Source organism: Silurus meridionalis, chromosome 11, assembly GCF_014805685.1.
Source record: "Silurus meridionalis isolate SWU-2019-XX chromosome 11, ASM1480568v1, whole genome shotgun sequence".
NCBI lineage: Eukaryota > Metazoa > Chordata > Actinopteri > Siluriformes > Siluridae > Silurus > Silurus meridionalis.
The window spans coordinates 19,241,771-19,262,433 of record NC_060894.1 but is presented as its reverse complement, the minus strand read 5'-3'; the positions used below and the strand labels follow the sequence as shown (position 1 = coordinate 19,262,433).

The 20,663-nt window shown below is 37.7% G+C and overlaps 1 protein-coding gene across 1 annotated transcript; it reads right to left on the bottom strand.

The window, feature by feature from the left end:
- Nucleotides 1–59: 59 nt before the first annotated feature.
- Nucleotides 60–20,375, bottom strand: LOC124393501 (ubiquitin carboxyl-terminal hydrolase 32-like). Its single transcript, XM_046861389.1, has 34 exons — nucleotides 20,217–20,375; nucleotides 17,784–17,911; nucleotides 15,176–15,281; nucleotides 14,960–15,078; nucleotides 14,712–14,871; nucleotides 14,069–14,200; nucleotides 13,339–13,446; nucleotides 13,095–13,210; nucleotides 12,879–12,941; nucleotides 12,692–12,775; nucleotides 12,037–12,098; nucleotides 11,803–11,905; nucleotides 11,308–11,491; nucleotides 11,050–11,213; nucleotides 10,400–10,540; nucleotides 9,820–9,937; nucleotides 9,415–9,569; nucleotides 9,026–9,107; nucleotides 8,846–8,920; nucleotides 8,624–8,762; nucleotides 7,708–7,813; nucleotides 7,286–7,459; nucleotides 6,143–6,317; nucleotides 5,852–6,003; nucleotides 5,656–5,767; nucleotides 5,247–5,455; nucleotides 4,911–5,095; nucleotides 4,183–4,269; nucleotides 3,806–3,926; nucleotides 3,297–3,488; nucleotides 2,925–3,162; nucleotides 2,134–2,528; nucleotides 1,893–1,985; nucleotides 60–1,306 (listed from the first exon to the last, which is right to left on the bottom strand). Exons 1-34 carry the CDS (start codon nucleotides 20,272–20,274, stop codon nucleotides 1,133–1,135), a joined length of 4,710 nt encoding a protein of 1,569 aa, XP_046717345.1. The 5' UTR covers nucleotides 20,275–20,375; the 3' UTR covers nucleotides 60–1,132.
- Nucleotides 20,376–20,663: the final 288 nt, after the last annotated feature.

Here is a 20,663-nt window from a genome sequence, read left to right as displayed (position 1 = left end):
AACTTAACACATGAGACATTTAAAGACACAGAAGACACAGAAGAAGGATTAAACAGGGCTGGGGATTTTCACATCTGGGTTATATTTAATACTATTGCGACAAGCTTGACTAATCCAACTTATTTAGTTAAATATGTCAAATAGTGGCACGATGTAACAAAACCAAAAACAATACTATCTGTACTTGTTGAACTCGCACATCTCAAATGTCTCTGAACAGAGGGAATAGTAGAGCAGGGATCCACTTTGTGAAATGCTTTATATTTAGCAATAAACAGTTGACAAGTGGAAGAGTCGAATTTCTTCCCTTTTTTTTTTTAAAGCTACAAATAAATAAAGTGCTCAGACACTTCCTCTGTGGCATGCTAATACAATTTACAATTCGGTCATCCTGTGCAAAGACAACATTGACAACACAATGGCACAAAAGTGTACTACAGAAATGATCAACGAATCGGGTTGGCACAGAGAAAACGGGTCGTGTCACAAAAATAATTTTTTTTTAAGGTTTATGTCATACGCTACGATGACACGGTGTAAACAAGTGTGGAATGACATTCGACATGTGCAACACAGTGGAACATAAAGATTGCAACTTATAGCATATAAAAGTGCATTAAATTATTAGCAACTTAAAACAAAGGGAAAGAACCTTCAGGTCTTTCTTTAAAAGAAATTGAAAGTAATCAAACATCATAATTACATTAAAAAATCCCAAATGAACAGGACAGCAATTAAGATTTTCTTTGAAAAAATAAAAAAAATCGTACTTTGCAAAATATTTTTGACATGATGCAATTAAAAGCATAACAATAAATAGACAAATACCAACTGCACATCAATGTGGATGAGTATCTTTTGTCATATATGTTTCGTACAGTACGTGACCGGCACTTACTAATGAATTCTGCACATAAAAAAAACAAACACAAGTTAACACAAAGAAATGAAAAACACAGAGTGAGACAAACTGCTAAGAGCACAGACATTTTCTCGAATTGTCAGACAGTGCGAGCCAAAAAGAACTTGACAGTACCACAGTTTGGCGCTAAAATAAAAAAAAAAAACCTCTCAATCTGAGACAATGGATCATTTTGAATGTGTTTCTCGGACACTGATGAGCGCACGGGCGTCACTGAAGAACACAGTATTTCTTGTAGTCTGTTTCAAAATCCTCGTCCATGCTGCTGGTGTCGGCCATCTTTTTCCCGTCAGTCTTTGGCATGAACAGAGAGTAATCCACTCCCTGCTGCTCGTAGAAGAGGATGTATGCGGAATCGGTGTCGATCTCTTCCGGAGTGACCTCCTGCACAAACAATGTAAATATGTGAAAGATTGTGAGATAAGGGTGCTCGAAATGCCTGGAAACGTTCCATGGGAATTATGGGAATTTTCGAAATATTCCAAGTTGGAAACTTTCCAGGAATTTATGGAAATGTATGGGAAAAAATTTGAAATATAAACATTTTGCCTAATATGATGACATGCATGCGAACTAATACAGATTTTTAAAAATGACATTTTTTGATTGATTTAATGAATTTTGCTGCACAATAGCTTACAGATATGATCTGTGTCATGTTAAAGAGGAATGCACAATGTATCTAGCGGGTGTGGCTTCAGTAGCCCTGCAGTAAGTGTGCTGTGATTAATAATGGTGCAGGGCAGAAATTCAACTGAAATTACATTAAATCTGGTTGTTTTAACCAAAATTATCCTTCAAGATTTTTTTTTCCAACTACATTTAGTTATTTGGCTAACCTGCAATTTTGTAAATTCCCAGTTTATTTCCATTCAATCCTGTTAATTCCCATGGAAAGTTTCCAGTCTTGAAAGTTCCTGGAATTGTGCAAACCTAGTGACATGTGTGAGGCTCTTGTAAGGATGTTTACCTTGCAGCTGCTGTCGTTGTAACAGTACCATTTGTCATTGGGGTTTTTGGCATACGTGACATAATGGCCTCCTCCGAGGATCCCTGAGTGACACTGCGAACGTAGGAACAGTTCTCGGGTTAAATCAATAAGATGTAGGTATTTTTTTTTTTACACATGAATTAAAAAAAACTCTGTACCTTATGTATCCCATTACTATTGCGCACTAGTTTTGGACTCAGGACTATGTTTAGATACTCACCGATGTTGCATACAGGTCATAAATGGGCTCCAGATACATTCTGTCTCTTTGGTCATGCGAGGCCTCCAGGTCTATGCTGTCCTCCGTGCAGCCGTTGCTCTCAAGTTCTGAAACCGTCGTAGCGTTGTCACAGTCCCTGACTGGCTCGTCCCCCAGGGCGGAGTCCAGGCCTGTAGCTTCAGCTTCATTCTGGTTTTCGGCCTTGCCATGCTCCAGCTCCAATGGACTTTCTCTGCCGCTGTCCAGGCTCTCTCTACTGAGAGACGGCTGCAGATAGGAGTCTTGCCGGGGTGCCCTCTTTTGCCCCTGCTTGCCCATGTCGCCTTTAGGGCTGCTGATGGGACTGCTGCCTCGACTAAGAGAGGAAGACAGCAACCTACCAGAGCTCAGGGAATCTGCGGATCACACACACAATATTTTAAACAATCAAGGTGATTAAAACTCAACCCATTTTTTAATGTTAATTCGAATATATTTGTATAAAATTATTGCAGGCACTGATATTTTTCCCCCCACGAATATAAAATATATAATGGATAATTGTATGCCGTTTTATATGTATATAAGCACTCTTGCTGTTGAGAGTTTGATAAAAAAAAAAAAAGATCCGTAATGTGTAACTTTTCACATTAAATATAATTTAATCATTTAATAATAATAATTTCCTAAATATTTTTCCCAATAAAAACAATAAACCTTTTTATATCTCACTGTTTTCATTCTCAGCCCTGTAGTTTAGTTTGGAAAAAAACCCCACTTTAATTTGTTTACTGTGACGGCTGAGAACTGACCTTTAATAGCATTAATGTTGAGTGATGTGGGAGCTGAGGGAGGATCTCCAAAATTTAACCCGTGCTCCTGTTCGGAAAGCTCTTCCCCCAAGCCACCTCTCCACCCCTGCGGAGTGTAGTCTACTTCCCGAGGGGTCAAAAATGCACTTGGGTCAAAGTTATCCCTGGGAAACCGCACAATCTTCTGAGATTTAATCCAGCGATTGTTGACAAACTGGAACCGCTTCAAATGAACAATCTGCACCGGGGAAAACAAAAAAAACGGGGTACTGTTCCAACAAAAGTGCAATATACGTATATAAAGTCACAAACGACTGCATTTAAACAGAGATTGCATTGCTGCGTGATCTGGAAAAAATAATCTATTGATACCAGTATTGGTGGAAGTCTCCAGATGTCCAGTTTCTTGGTGGCCAATCGGTGGGTCTTGCATTTGGAGCAGTAGTAGAGCTCATTTTCCCCTAGCTCCTCCTCGGTGGTGAAGGCTCTCAGGCAACTGTCTAGACTGATTGGCTCAGCCTGGGCACGACGACTTTGCTCCACACTCACATGCTCTTCCACCAGCTGAAGAATACACAAAAAAATTACTTTTAATTAAGAAACACTTTATTACTCTAGAACTGGGTAGTGACTGAATGCTGCCTAACTTTTACTATGTCTATGTTCCTGTTTTAGCAAATATTGTACTGTCTTGGACATTCTGGAGTTGTGTGTAGTCCAACTTATCTAGTCTTGTTTAGTTACTTTGTGGTTTATATTCTGCACCAAATACATACAGTTGAAATGACAATAAATCCACCTGACTTTGATCAACGTGAGGAATAGCTGTCTAGGTCTCCTCATTTACCCTGTTTTGGACTGTTATTCATACTGTAGCTTACCCTCTCTTGGGATGTCTGGTAGCGGAGGTGCAATGCAGTAGGGTCCCAATCAACAGCGATGCAAGCATTGCCTACTATAGCTCTTTCATCATTACACTCTATAATACATCCTCTGCAGAACCTGAGGATAAGAAAAGATGATCAATCTTTCACATATGACACTTTAATTCAACCACTAATATTCGGTGAACTATACAAGATAAAAACATTATCAATCCCGAAGGAAAATCTTGTGCCAGAGACTGCTCCAATATTAACTAGTATTGGACAATATAGTTCTAAAAAATATTGCACATGATCATATAAAAGATATTAAACATGATAAAATACTGCACATGATATAATAGTGTAAAAGATATAATAGCCTTCGCTCTTACTTGTACCACGGACACCAGGCACAAGAGTTCCCATCTCCTTGTACAACACGCAGGGTGAAAGGGTAGTGGTAGCCCAGACTGTCATCACTATAGTAAAAAACACACAACAGTAAAAAAAATATGTTTCAAATATATTTCAAATGTACTTAAGCCTTTCACAGGGTTAGAATTAAGATCAGTAAAGGCGAGATACAGTAAGTGTAAAGGCACTAAGCGTGTAAATGTGATTTGATGTCAGCAAAATTGGTCTGAGATTGCAATTTCTTAAGGATGTAGTTTAGCAAACGTCATCTGGGTGCAACCTAAAGCCTACTGGATGCGTTGAATTTCTTTTTTTGCATGGTTTTGTTGCACGTGATATGAGCAGGGTTGCCAGATCTACATGGAATCTACAAATAACAGCGGAATGGTCAATGGTTTTTCTGAATAGTTGTTTTAAAATGCGATTTTAGCATTATTATATTTTTAGTCACAACAAATATCTATAAAAAATAGGAACAATTACAAGATTTTGGCAACGCTGCTTTGAACAACACATGCACCTAATTGTGTCTGAAGGGAACAGGAAATCACACTTCCCCTTTCATCATATTGTGTGCAAAACGTGAATGTGAATGCAAACAAATTGCAACCAGGAACACACACAGTGTTATCCTTCTCATAAAATGTCCACTGCTTTCCATCAAATCCCAACATAATCCATTCTCTCATAGAGCTAAGACACTAACCAGTCCTGCGCATGGTTGCTCGATTCTTGAGGGGGCAGAGGACTGGCCAATCTGGAAACTTGTGTCCACACTGTGTTGTACAAGTCACGACCACATGTGTCTGCTGTGCAGGGAACTATTAGTGGCATGCCAAACAGGCTGGGTCTGTTTTTCTGAGAGGACAAGAAGTATAATTCGGCACGCATCTAGGGGGGAAAAAAACGAAACGTAATTTACAAGAGAAATTATGCTTAAAAGAAAGTAGTTTAAAAAAAAAACAAAAAAAAAACCAAACATCATATGATCTGATAAAGTCTATTTAGCAATTTTAATGACATTTTAACAATCAGCTCTCACCATTTTCCGATGGATGGCGATGATGTACCCAGTAAAAGGGCTGGCAGGGTTTAACATGAGGTGGCCATTAGGGAGGCCGTTGGCAGGGCTGCCTTCTGTGCTACAGGGCACCACGGTATTTGGCATGCCCTTAGGAATTATGTCAAGCCTCAGGGATGTACCCCTGGAGACAGCCGTGCTGGGAGCGTTTGAAATTGTCGGAGGGTCCTCTATAAAAGTTGAAACCATTAAGAAAGGACATCTAACATACATGCAATCAAATACAAGTATAACCTACTGAAAAAAAGGACAGTAATGAACTTATCAGCTGCGACCTTAAGCGCATCAGATCAGTTTAAACACCTTAAAAAGGCCTTATATTAATGAAGCCAAGAGTGATCACTGAAATTTATATTGCCCATGAATTCACCTGCTTCTTTTGGTGAGGAGTCTGGTGAAGGTGTAGAGGGCAGCGGGATTTCAAAAGCACACAGGAAGCCACTGACAGCACGGCGCACTTTCTGATTATCTAATGGAAAGTTCTGTAAGAGAAACACTTAGTCACGATGACACATAAACAGCACAGCTTTCAGGAAATCGGATGGTTGCAGAATTATAATTAGCACCTTAATACAAGACAAATGGATCTCCACCAGGAGGATCTGTTCTGGTCTCAGATGGCATAATTCACTTAGCAGGCTCTTCAAGCCAGAGTATTTCTCATCCACATTGAGTCTAAGCCCGTACCTCACTGGCGTTGAGCCATCGAGTCTTATAACTGCGAAGGAGACACACAAACACAACCTGTTTTGGGCAAAACAAACGTCGACGCATTGCACGCAATTCGTTTATTTTCTTAAGTATATTGTGCAAATGTTAAAACAACACTGACGCCATCATCTTGTCACTTGACATACCTATGATCTCGAGGTGCATGAAGTTGTCCATGGGCAGAGGAAGGGAAAGGAAATTAAAAGGGTCGAAGCGAGCACTAACATGGCCACAGGTTTTGCACTTGACCTGAGACCTAAGCTGACCGTGGAACAGGTCCACCACAATAGACCGGTTTCTTCTCAAATGGTTCTCCCATGCCTGATATGACACAGTAAAAAAACGGATCTTAGATCACCAAAGATTCACAATTTAGCATATTTATATTCTTACCACCCATTAATTATGAGGAACCTGTTATTTATAATTAATTTCTAAATAAAATAAAACGAGTTATTGCAGGTCCACTGTGGCTTCTCATTTATGTGATTCGTAGTGCGCAGAAATACAAGTTGTAGTGTGTTGTTTTGCGCATGCGCGAAATCGCAGCCACTTCCTGGTAATCGCTAATGCTGGTTATATGGATTCTTTAGCGTTTTATGTCCAGTACTGACAATTCTGAAAGCACTGACAATTCCACATACTGAATGAAAGAAGGATGGAGAACAAATCTTTAAAAAAAATTTATATATTAAATAAATGAAAAATACACTTCTGTATTACCCAAATTGGGTCTGACCAATTGAAACAATATTTTAATTTGACCATTTATTTAATCAATTTAATTTGTGACAATTTAATCAATGACTCAATTTAACCAACTTAATAAAAAGTGTATTGCATTTATTTGATTTAATCGATTTTATTTTTAGATATTTATTTTTATAAAATATTATAAAAAAATATTTTAGACATTATTTAACAAAGCAGCCATTTTATTTAAAATTGTTTTTAAAATGTAAACTGTTGTTCAAAAATATTATTAATAATAAACTGTAAAAAAAAAAAATTATAATAATAACAACAGAAAACGACAAGCAATTTTGTGTTTTGCATTTCTTCGCCCTAACTGTACCGAAAGCAAAAGACAAATCAAAGTAAGATCTGCATCCCTATATCTCCATCAAGTGTCTATAATCTCAAAATCATCTAAATCGCAAAACTAAAACCCATTTATCACGTTCCATCTAATCATCTATTTAATATACTAAACCTGGGCACTAGACTGAAATGTAAATGAGTCATATTGTTTTTGTTTTTTTTCCCTGGAAGACAATAAAACGTCTAACCTCAGAGGCAACTTCCCAGTCAGGTCTTCCATCACTGTCCTTCAGCTCGACATAGGGTTTATCATGGACACGGTTGAGATCTTCATGAAGGCCATCTAGCAGAAATGCCAGCAATTCTTGAGAATCTTGCTGTTGGAAGCCATCAAAGCGTGGAGCATACTTTGCTATAGTCCACTAAAGGTACAGCAAATAATTAGAAAACAAGCACAATAAATGTGTAAATACGGAGGTGTTTATTTGAAATGCCATTAAAATCTTAAATCATCTTGTGAACATCATTACTATATTACATCACTATATGTACTTTTAGGGACAGATGTTACAAATAATATCATTTAAACGAATAAAAGCCTTTAAAACACATTCCCTACTGGCCTTCAAAATAATGGTTACAACATGGTTATTTTTTTTTTTACATGTACCCTGAGTTTCAATGGAGCAATACTTTTCTGTGCACCACTCCACAGTTCCTGGATGAGATCACCGTAGCATTTTGCCATGTGTCCTCGCATCCCAATAGGATTAGTTCTGAAAGAAAGTTCAAAATTGTTGGCCTACAACTTTATACAGATTTCCTCAAATAAAATGTAACCAATTAAATTAACATATGCAAATTAAGTAATTAGGGTAATTAAGTCAGTATGAGAGAATTGTACTCAAAGCACCACATTTTAACTGCTCTAATAGAAGATACCCAATTTTGTATGGACAAGTATCCAAGTTTCATTTCTATAGTATTGTCCCATATATATATATATATATATATATATATATATATATATATATATATATATATATATATATATATATAGTGCGTGTGTATTGGAGACCACTCTGTGTAGCTGAGGATGGGTCCACATTGACAGCCTAAAGATCCATGAAGTTACTTAACAACTCAAGAAGATAGAATGGCTTAGGACTGCAGTTTGCATGAACAGTTCTGCACTGAAGACCTCATTAATGAACAGCACACTGCAACAATGATGGAACTATAATGACTGGACATTCAGTGATGCCCAGATGAGGGATGGGTTTTCTTTTGGAGTCTGGTTCCCCTCAAGGTTTCCTCCTCATGCCACTTGCCACTGTCACCACCATTTATCTCATTAGTGATAAACTTAGAGGTACTAACAAATCTATATTTCTGTAAAGGTGCTTTGGGACAATGTCCACTGTTAAAAGAACTGAATTAAATTCTGGATGCACAGATCCATTTGAATTACTAGATTTCACTATTATTATTCAATAATTTCACCCATTTTACATGAAACATTAAAATCAACAGATAATTTTTCCCCCATTCATATTCACATTCACACCAAGAGAGCAAACACACACCTGTTTAGTTCATAAAGGTGACACCCGGCTGTAAAGTATTCCGTGAGCGGTTTAGTGTTGCTCACGCACTGAATGCTGGAGTTCATAAAGCACGTGTTGCCGAGGTTACTGAGTCCCGTGGCTCCTTTCTCAGTGGGCACTGCAGAAAGAAACAGATGTGTGTAAATCTTGAACATAAACATGAAGCCCTAAAGAACCCTTCTTGACATAATTCCTCCTGACCTTTGTGTCTGTTCATTCGGTTGCTGTTGGCTAAAAATGACATCTCCTCAGGCCAGCTCATGTCTTTGTTACGCACTATAAAACACAAGCAGGAATAGATAGAAGATGAAGAAATGCTCTTCATTGATACATACTATACAGTATTAAGAAACCGATCATAAAATAACAGTCGATAACCACCTTCAATAACCATGTACTGTTCATCGGGGATCTTCAGCGCTTCCAGTGAATGATCCTCGTCGTCAAGAAGAGTCAAGTAATTCTGTAACGGGGGACAGATTACACTCGTTTGTACAGATTTGTACAGTGTGTCTCGAAAGTAAAAGGGAAGCAGCAATCACTATCATTTTATTGCCATTAGATGTCACTGAACAGGATTTCGTTTAATCTCATTTATAAATAAAAACCATTTTAAAGTAAAAACTGTCTTACATTATATTGACATTGAATTCTTCTGTGGCATTATGGAAAATCTCATAGTATAAAAGCATTAGAAAGCGCGTGCGTGGTGTTTGTGTTCTCGTGCGCGCGTGTCCGCGCGTGTGTCCGCGCGTGCATGTGTTCGTTACCTCGTTCATGTAAAGCCACAGTCTCATGTCCTCTTCTTTAATCCGGAGCCTCTGAGACAGATACTCGTGAATGTCCTTTATCGTTCCCACTCGGCTGAAGCAGCCAGTGTAGGCCAGCACCCGCTTCAGAGGGGTCGTAGGAGATGGCATGTTACCTACAAGAGATAGCATGGGTATCAGAAGGTCACAGGGCAAGCACAAAATGTTATAATTTGACCCAGATGACCTTAAAGAGAAGCATTTTAATGAAGCTAAGTAATCAGTGAACGTGATATAGCAGGGCATAAAGACTGCAGGTTTGCAATTACGACTTTTTATTAAGCATATCAGTAAAGGGAACATCTGCCAGGTTCTACCTAAAGATTGCACTGTTACAAATTGTTAGCCTCATGTGTTAATTCTTACCTATATTCATCCAGCCATTATACTGTGGTGTGCGTGCTGGAGGCTGCTGCCTCAGAAACAGAAGGTGTCTGGGAAAGAGTTCTAACTCAGCTTTCTCCATATCCCTCGACCTGATCACCTACACATCATGGGTACAATGTTAAATAATTATTACCACTGCATTTTTTTTTTTTACTCGTAGGAAATTCCTTGAGGACAAGATTTTATTTTTGGTGTGGATAGCCATAGAAAAGAGTTTTTATCCAGACAATAGGTTTTTGCCGATTAATAAAGATTATTAAATTATAAAATCTGATAAACAAACCCATTTTCTGTCACAATGCAATAAAACCATCACCATAAATTGTGATTTATGATTATTAGATAAGTATTTTGCTGAATTATAGTGAAAACATTATTATTTTGCAGCCCGAGGTCAGTAAAATGTAAATATCTAGGAGCACGGAGAACTGCTCCTGAAGGTCAGAATGGACCTGATGTACTCTAAATACAAGCAACTGCATTGTTCAGATGTTTTTGGAGATGAGATTAAAAAACATCCATTAACACTGTGATGACTGATGAAGAAGGTGATACATACCGGCCGGGGCAGGCTGAGGTTTGCTCCATACCAGTGGTAAAGAGCTCTCCATACTGGCTCAGGTACAACTTCAAAGTCTTGGCCCAGGTGGAGTCTGGAAGATCGTCTCAACAATGCACCTTCCATTGTTAATGTGGGAGCCTATTAAAGGTTGTGGAAAATAAAGTCACTCCTAATTAGGGTTGCAAAGGGTTGGAAAAATTCCAGTAAATTTCTTGAAACTTTTCATGGTAACTTCATCTGGGGAATTTTGGAAATATTCTAAGTTGGAAATTTACAGGAATTTATGGGAATTTATGGAAATTCATTCGAAATTTTAAGAAATTTAAACGTATCATACACACGCACAAAAAAAATTGCAGTAGTTCTGCAGTAAGTGTGCTGTGTGTATGTGATTGTTGAATGTGCAGAGTAGAAATTCAACTAAAACTGCATTAAATCTGGTTGTTTCAATCCTGCAAGATTTTTCCAACTACATTTAAGTTCTCAGTTATAGTTCCCATATATTCCCTTTAATTCCCATGGAAAAGTTTAGTCCTGAAAATTACTGGAATTTTGCCACCGTATTCCTAATACAAGTAGAAATTCAGTACAATACAGGACAAAAAAAAGGTTAGTGATAGTGTTTAACAGCACTGTTTAATGCTTACTTTAAGAGGCTCTGAGGTCACCAGTGGCTGGTTGTCTATAGCACCTGGCCTGAGAGCTGTCACATTCCCATCAGCCCCAGGGAAACTCTGGCTGTCTACCTCAGACGAATCGGTCTGTCGGGAGAAGCAGATATCGGTGGCAGTTGAGCTGGAATGGAGGAGACCTAGACAAAAAAAAGAGGCATGTCTGTAAAAAACTTCGACATCACCCTTATCCAGAGTCCATATTTGATAGTTTATTTTTATGTGAATACTGACTGCCACTTGTTGTTTCAGAAGCTTCAGAGGCACTAGAGACGTTGTCAGAGAATTTCTCTTCTGGGGAAGAGTGAGAGCTTGCTGTGCCCTCACCCTGACCTCCTTGTTCCATCCCTGCAGATGAGGTAGGAGTTCTGCTGCTAGGAAATACTGTGGGCTGTTCCACCACTATCAACTTGTTGTTCTATAAATAAAATAAGAAAACGAGCTGCTAGGTTTTCAGCATTCAATACGCCAGTGTAAAACTAATCTCTATCCACTGCATCTGTTGCAAATCAACAACTATCACAGAGAAATAATTTCAACACATTTTCAACACAAAAAAAGCCCAAAATGAAAGGCTTATAAGGAGACAGAAATCAGGCTCGAAACTTTGTTGCTGAATTCTTTTACCAACTGACTTTTTTTTTTTTTTATATCCTGAACATGAATTTTGTATGCAAACAGCAAACAATAAATCAGTCTGAAATACAACCCACTATGTGTTAAGCTTACGTATTTGACGTAGTCCTTCCACTGCTGCCACCACTGTGTAGCTATAAGAAACCAGTAATCTCCAGGCTGGAGGCCATGCCGACTTTCTCTCTCCAACCAACCCCTGAACACAAAAATGCAAACTACTAATTAGTGCAGGTTTTGAATTGATTGAGTTTCAGTCAACTAAGGAATTTAACTAGGGAATTCGAAGTATTGTGAAATGAATAGCAACAAGTGAGATCTTATATGAACCTGATGATCTGTCCTTCCTCCTCAGGAGTGGCAGGCCGCAGTCCAAGAACAATATGACATACCTAAAGGAAGTCATGGGGCGAAAAATAACTACAGAGGTATGTCTTAAATGTTAAAAGACAAACAGTGGAACATTTTTTTTCAATCTTGTAAAGCAGGTCTGGGCAAAAATGATGAGATAATATAGATAGTTTTTGCCACAAGTTTAAAATTTTGATGATCTAATTTTTTTTTTCCCACTGAAAGATTTCCTTATGTTAAAAAAAATAAAAAAGCATTTAATATTTTTAAAGATTATGTACAGAACAACTAACATCAGTATTTTACTATACGTTTAACTGTCTGGCTTACATTTCATTATATCCAGACAGATTTCTAACAAACATTTACTGACAATATTAATACTACAGAAATGGAAATATTTTAGAGTAATCAGTGTGGATTGTTGTTGAAATAACTGGCACCAAAAGTAAATACACCCTAATTGATAACAGCTGTGAATTAGAATTGTTGCTCTCCACAAAGACGCCGAGGCTATCACTAACTTTTTTTTAATTGGTGCCTGATGCATATTATACATTATATGCCTTTAAGAACTGTGATATGACATTTTTGCCATATCTCCAAACCCTGATGCACAGTCGTTCACTCATACCTGAAAAAGGAGGTTGAGAAACTCGGCAGCGAGTGCACTCTGAACGCTCCATATCTGATAGTCTTCGAGTGTCAAATGGCCCTTCTATATATAATCGAAGCAAAGAGAAGCTGTAACCTTACGCTTGGATGAGTATCAATTTCATCAAAATATATGCTGAACTGAACCGAAAATGGAAATGTTATACCTTGGTAGTGTCATGTATTTTGAGAATGTTTTCAACAATATTAGGCACGCTTGACTGCAATTCCTGCAAGAGGAGAAAATGAAATGAATGAACAAAGCCATAATCATTTTGATTCATTTTCGAATTAAATTCGAAGGCATCTACTTTAAGGCATTAAGAGGATTTCTCAATATACAGTATAGCGTACAATATAGCGGCCTATGCCAGGTGACTTACAGGGATGGAGTCAGTACGATTGTCTCTCCAGACCTCCAGCAGTGCAACAACCATCTCGTGAATTTCTTCTCGACAGAGAACCCCGTCACGGTCAGCATCAAATACTTTAAAACAAACTGAACAAAACAAAACATGGACATAAGTTGTATCAGTCCAGTTAATATCTATGTGCATGATACTAATATATCTTGAAATGTACCGAGCGAAATTTTGTACAAAGAATTGGTCCTCGACCTGTACTTACATTTCTGTCTTTCGGCAAGAGGTCCCCTGCAGCAGGCCGACAACCCGCAGGAAATCTCTTTAAAATCGATGTGATTGTCTCTGTTCTCATCAAACGCATGAAACAAACCTGTTCGAATGTTCGCAAAAACACGAGTCACATTTACAGCTGAACTATTAATACACTGACCTGCAAACAATGCTAAAATAAAATACTGATGACACGGTTCCCACAATTTCATAAACACCAGATTCAAGGACTTTCAAGAACGTTTTAAAGCACCATTTATTTTGATATCAAATTTACACCCAAAAATCATGAAAGTGTCATGAAAGACCACTTAAAGTACTTTACATTTCACTTATACTTAGCATTTACATTAAAGATTTCAGAGTATGTTTTGAAGGTGTAGGTTTCATAAATTTTGACAGTTTTGAGCAGTTCAAAGAAATCTAATTAAATACGTTGAAGACAGCAAGTCTCACGGCTCAAATGTCCGAATCCTGCCAACTACGAAACCGACAGAAAAGTTTAGCTATCTAGCTAGCATTTAATTGTATCCAGACTGACTCCTAACAAACATTTACTGACTAGATTAAAGCACCACTCTACTAAACAAAATTGATTTCAAATTTAAGCACTTTCAAAGACCTAAATTTGCTTTCAAGTCCTTTCCATTGAATCCATGTGTCAAGTACTTTCAAGAAATGTGGGAACCCTGTGATGAATAAAAGTGTAAAGAGGTGCAGACCTTCACTAATGAATGGATGAATAGGAGGGGACACCAATGGGACAAATGTCTCCAAGTCAAAGCGTCCAGTCCTTGACTGAGCTTTCAGCAACCAGTATCGCTTCTCCAGGTCGATGATATCGGATTCTTCCACTGAATCACATAAAACATCCGTCGTTTAATGTTTGAGGGTTTTTTTTCCTGGTATGACTCAGCCATTAAGATCATATCGTTGTAGAAAATTGTTCGATTACACAATATACAACATTTCAAATCTATTTCAAACAATCTGTGAGAAGGCAGTAATCGAAACTTTCTGCGCTTTTAAAATTTCGCCTGAAGCAACAAAAGAACTCGAAAGAGAGCGAAAGACTCGAAAACCTTTGTTTTCTTTCTTTTTTAAATGAAACATGAACTTTAGATAACCTTTGTGAATGCTACTTTGCTCCTATCAATGAGTTCACCACAAAAATGTTTTCCACTTGTCAATGAAAGATAAAGCATTTGAAATGTCACAGTCTGGTTAAAGACATATTTTAGATCTATATGAGTGAACTTTAAGAAATGTTTTAAGAATCCGAGTATAAATCCAAAATATAAATCATTTGTATTTTATTTCACTTAAACAGTTAAATATGCAAATAAAAAAAATAAAAACACTCACAGTGTGTGACCCCGGCTAGTGTCTGGTAGAAGGTGGGGGTGTCACTGTCATCAGTCAGAGTCACACACACCCCACTGGACAGGAGCCACCGAGAGAAGGTAAAAGCGTCCTTGTTTTGAAGCAGCCAGGTCTTAAACTTCTCATAATTGACCTTTTCGGCCTGCCAGAGATCAGATCAAGACGACAAACAATGAATCCTTGCAACTTGCAGCAGAATAATACTGAACGCATTAACTCATCTGTCTGACCTCTGAAAAACACTTCCTCAGAGACGGATGAACTTCTCCATCCACAGCTTGTAGCATGGCTTCGATGTCCTCCAGTGTAGCGTAGCTGCCCGATTCGCTGGCGAACAAACTGAAAATGTCTGCAAGAGATTTCAAACAACAACAACAAGGCTTTATCTCTGTTTGTCAGTCTGTGTTCCTGCTGAGACTGCTCATCACTTTTTAAATCTCACTCACATCTCGCCTTTTCTTCATCGCGTCCTCGTGTGAGCAGCACCAAGCCGACTATAAGGTTGTTGAAATGCAGACCTTTCGATGTGCCACCAAATGAGCTGTAGATCACCTGAAATAAATATTATGTCTGTTAAGGTAGTGCTAGACAAATAATAGTTAAAAAATAATAATAATAAAAAATAAAAAAAACACCATCATTAGGATTCAGCAAGACAACAATTTAATGGGAATTATGTAACTAAACATTCTACACAATCATAGGTTTCCATATTTATACCTTGTGCCAGATAAAACATCTAAATATACAAACTAATTCGTATTACAACTGTCGAAAATGTGAAATTCAAGTAAGCTGCAGTATTTAGTGACAACATTAGCAACTGAAAAGCTCACCGGTCCTGTGAGAGCAGCTAAAATTAAATCAGCTTTAAACAGGTCAGCTTTCACAAAATCATCCTCTTTACGGATTTAACAAAAGATTTTTTATTTACCCTGAAATATCAGTTGCAACGTCTTTTCTAACATCTTAATTCATTTCAAATCTTTTATTAAACTTTTTTTTTTGCATGATGGTTTTTTTGCACACACCATTTAATAAAACTGTAAAGTGATTATACAGAGACTTCATTTTGTTTGTCCTCAATTTAAAGTCATGTGAATAATGCTGCATTTGACTAAAGGTCAGAACTTGACCTCCGACGCAACAGAATTCGGAAGCAATCTTGAACCTTGGTAGCAGTAAGCTGGATAGATTGTCGCTAACAAAAGACAAGCAGAAAGATATCCATGGTTTACCTACTTTGAAGCACAAAGGTCAAAAATTACAACATTTTGAGGTGAAACACATGAAGGTTTGATCTGCCAGTCAGATGATTCTTCACTCAAGTTCACTCCAATGCACTTACAGTGGAGACCAAAATCTGAGACAGGAAATCTGTTTTTTTCTTTATGTGTATATATTACGTAAAACCTACGCAAAAACAGAGCGTCTTTTCACTAATAGTCTCAGACCTTTGAAGACCAATATGTAACATATCTCAGTAAAATACAAGCATGAATCCTGCACAGGAAGAGGAAGTGGTCATGTGCTTCAGCTTCGTAAGAACTGAGACACTCATTTGCAGGAACATAGGAACAAATGATATATACTGAAACTGTTGGTCAGAATCAATGGAGATAAAAAAATAAAAAATTAAAATTAAATTAAAAATTAAAAATCCAAGCACAAAAGAGCATTTTATACATCGGGTCGATTATGTAAAGAAGTTTTCATATTTGTATTCAAGTTTTTAAATTTGCTTATCATACAGGTCACCAGTGAGCAAATAATAACACGCCCCGTCAAAAATCAGGGATAATGCCTAAAAAAAAAAAAAATGTGTCCCTAAACAATTAAACAGTCTGTCTGAAGCATATTACAGTATTATTACACTTTATAAGATAAGATTAGGTCAGATTATTCGTCCCACAGTGGGGAAATTTAATTAAATAAGAAATGTGTAAATATATATATATATATATATATATATATATATATATATATATATATATATATATATATATATATATATATATATATATATAATTATAATTATAAAATATAAAAATAATTATTGAGCATATCATTTATATATAAAAAATATATTGATATTAATAATTGTATTGAGCAAATAATTTACATACAATTTATTAATAATTTATACATTATAAATACATTTTACAAACGATAAATGATCAATTGTTTCTAATATCAGGCCTGTAGTCTTTCAGCCATTTCTACCAAGTGTACCAGTGGACCTTTTTCAGCAAAACACCTCTACATCATGATGCTGGCACCACCATGCTTCACAGTTATGATGGTGTTCTTTGGATTCAAAGAAGCCAACACATTTTTTTTTTTTTCAGACATAGCCCTGATTATTTTGGCAGGACAGTTCAATGGGTGTTTCATCCAAATTTCTTAAAATTAAAAGTCAGCTGCAAATTTCCATCAGCTTTTTTTAATCCTGTCTTAGACTAGAAACATCTTTGTGCAGCAGCCTTTCACGCCATTGCAATACAAGATTATCTTAAAAGTTCTAATGAACTTGTGGAAGAAACACGCCATTTCAATTGGCCATCAAATTGTTGCCTCATCACTTTTGTGTTGTGGCCAAGAAGTGCAAAACAATATGAATAAGTCATAAAACACAACAGAAGAGAAAAAAAGGTACCAATGACTGGCTGAGACAACTGTCACTCAACATATACAGGAGGTAAGAAACAGTGTATCTAACTCTGCTATACATGATACATGTGTAGAGTAAAAAATAAATAAAAGTTTACATTCACACACGAAGTAACTTTCTACTGCTGCACTTCCTGTATATCTTCAGTGACAGACGCCTCTTCCAATCCGAGTGAAGAGCAGTCCGTTAAGCGCTCGTGATCACTGTACAGATGCTCGGTGTGCGTTTCCGAGCGAGAAAATCTTTCTAATGAAAACTGCCACAGCCAATTATTAATAATCCACATGCCCAGCACATAAACAGGTTGTATTTAAGCACCCTGAGAAAAGATTTCATAACCTCTGCAGCCTGTAAATATCACTCGAGATTCAGGGTTGTCCTACCTCGGAGATATTGAGAGGAACCATGTCCCCAAGCACTTCCTTGAAGAAGCATTGCTGACTCATATAGCATGACAGGCCACAGGTTCTCCTGAAGGCATCCCTCAGTCTTTTCAGCTCGACATCTGTGACTAAAAGGTGAAGAATAAAGCAATGAGAGAAACTGGTGCAACCAGACATGGTACAAAACGAGGTATAGTTATGATTAAATATCTATTTAAACACCAGGCTGCTGGTGTACAAACTGCTTTGCACACTTCTCTAATCTAACCAGGTGTGGAGAACACACAACAAAAATGACTGTATATGTATATTTTAATTTCCATAAAAGGGCTGAAAACCTGTGATTTGATTTCATTTGCTTCTAGAAAAACTAAATCAGAGTGACGACATGAAGAAAGTCACATACAGATCAGCCAATAGCGTTCGAGATAAGCGACACACCCACACAAACTTAACAGTAGGTTAGTAATCTATCTACGTATAAATAATAATAAAAAATAAAAAAAAGGTTACCCACTGTTGCCTTTGACTTTTTAATGGGGAAGTCATGCCAGAAGTCGAGATGCTGAGTCTTTTGGCAGCGCAGCATCAAGGGCTTATTAAATGGCACATAAAATGCTATTACATACTATTATCAACTCAGAAAGTGAATTGAAAAAAACTCCCTGGATAAATGCATGTGTGTTGATCAAACAAAATCAGGTGAACCGAGTTTGCTGTAAACAAACTGCTACTGTAGCGCGTGACACTCTGGGGGTGGGCCATATAGAAGCTGTTAAGTGGATGAAAAAAAGACGAGTACATTTGGGTGCATCATGCAAAAAAAAATCTCGGCCATTTTCCCCTGAAATTCAAATGAGAATATTTCCAAAGCTTTTTTTTTCTATAGTTCTGTACATTATATATAATGATAACTGTATATAATTGTAAATTCATAGTCTATTCTAGTTTATATCAGATCGATAGATCTTTCTTACTATACATGCTTAGCAGCTTCCGCACATTTTCTGTCTCCAGCTTCTATATTTATTTGCTGTCCATATATTAAGATATTTCTCTGCACATGTCAGTTTGAACAATGCAACTGGGTATTCTGGTAAAGACTAAATTGTATTTCACATTGCTGTGAACCTGTAATGGGCAATAGAAGGAAGGTTATATCTATCTATCTATCTATCTATCTATCTATCTATCTATCTATCTATCTATCTAGTTATCCATTAACCAATTAATCTATCTATCCGCCAGTCTAGGAATCAATCAGTCCGTCTGTCTGTCTGTCTGTCTCTGTCCATCTATCTATCTATCTATCTATCTATCTATCTATCTATCTATCTATCTATCTATCAGTCTAGGAAACAATCAGTATGTCTGTCTGTCTGTCTGTCTATCTATCTATCTCTCTCTCTCTCTCTCTCTCTCTATCTATCTGCCAGTCTAGCAACAATCAGTCCATCTGTCTGTCTGTCTGTCTACATTTATGGCATTTGGTAGATGTCCTTATCTAGAGCAACCTACAACTGAGCAGGGGAGGGTTTTAGGGCCTTGCTCAAGGGCTCAACAGGGGCAGCTTGGTGATGGTGGGATTTGAACCTGTGACCAACCGATCCAAAGTCCAATGCCTTAGCCACTGAGCTACCACATCCTATCTATCTATCTATCTATCTATCTATCTATCTATCTATCAGTCTAGCAATCACTCAGTCCATCTGTCTGTCAATCTGCCTGTCTGTCAGTCTAGCAATCACTCAGTCCATCTATCTGTCTGTCTGTCTGTCTACTAATCACACCCATGTAGCTCGCAGGGACTTACACCCATCAGTATTGAACCTACTGCTCGTGGTTTGGAGATATTTCCCGTAACGGCAAAAGCAACTAAATCTGATGTGAACGTGTTTACACTCGAAGGGAAGCGTGTCGGCCTGTCCTGATTTCACATTCACACGGATACGAGTTGCGCAATGAGCGAAGCTGCAAACACTCACACACACACACACACACACACACACACACACACACACACACACACACACACCAGCTAACTAACATAACGGATGCGGTGAAAAGGGGGCAATGCCACGGAGAGAAATATAACAAAATACAATCAAATAAGATCAAATACACCTTGCCCTATGTGTTGTCTTGTGCTTAGCTGCTGTTGTGTGTGTAAACAGCGTCCGCAGCTCAATGACAGCTGTGTAGACTCTGAGGATTATTCACAATCAGGTGTCTTTCAGTGAATAAAGAGACAATAAACCGCTTTATTTGTGTATCTCAATGCGAACTGCAGTCTGGGGTGAAATGCACAAGCTAGCATTGATAATGACAGATGACTAGCGAGCTAATTTGATGCTAATACACATCAACCTGCAGCTAGTTAGCGGCTAGCAAGCTATATACACATACACACATACACACACTGCAACACCTCACCTCTTTTTACCGCCTCGTCGTAGGAAAGGAAACCAATCCTGGATTCTTTTGCCCCCATGTTTATGTCAAGAAAACGGCAAAAACACCACCGTATATCATACTATAACTGATCATGGAGCGCTCTCTCTCTCTCTCTCTCTCTCTCTCTCCCAGTGCCTCTGTGCCCCTATTCTCTCAGCTATCTCCTGACGCGTGACGCGCACCGCGTGCACAGTCCCAATCCGTGACGTAATTCCTACCCTAGTGCACTACTTAGGCAATACATTTAACACATTCACTGCCTAAATAAGTGCACTAGCCGTGTAAAGCGATGCTTTTTGGAATACGGCATTAATCGCACAGCTTCCGCATTGGAGTCTGAGCTCCTGGATTGGCCTGGTCATTATCCCAGAACTGTTACTCCACTTATTATTTCTATAAAACTCTATACAAATTAGTTAAATTAAA

What these genes read in the sequence shown, in the direction of transcription:
- LOC124393501 (XM_046861389.1), bottom strand. Translation starts at nt 20,274, where the DNA reads ATGGGGGCAAAAGAATCCAGGATTGGTTTCCTTTCCTACGACGAGGCG. An exon ending in ACCAGACATCCCAAGAGAGG is followed by an intron (nt 3,489 to 3,805) that starts GTAAGCTACAGT and finishes TGTATTCTTCAG; the next exon opens with CTGGTGGAAGAGCATGTGAG. An exon ending in CAACATTAATGCTATTAAAG is followed by an intron (nt 2,529 to 2,924) that starts GTCAGTTCTCAG and finishes TGTGATCCGCAG; the next exon opens with ATTCCCTGAGCTCTGGTAGG.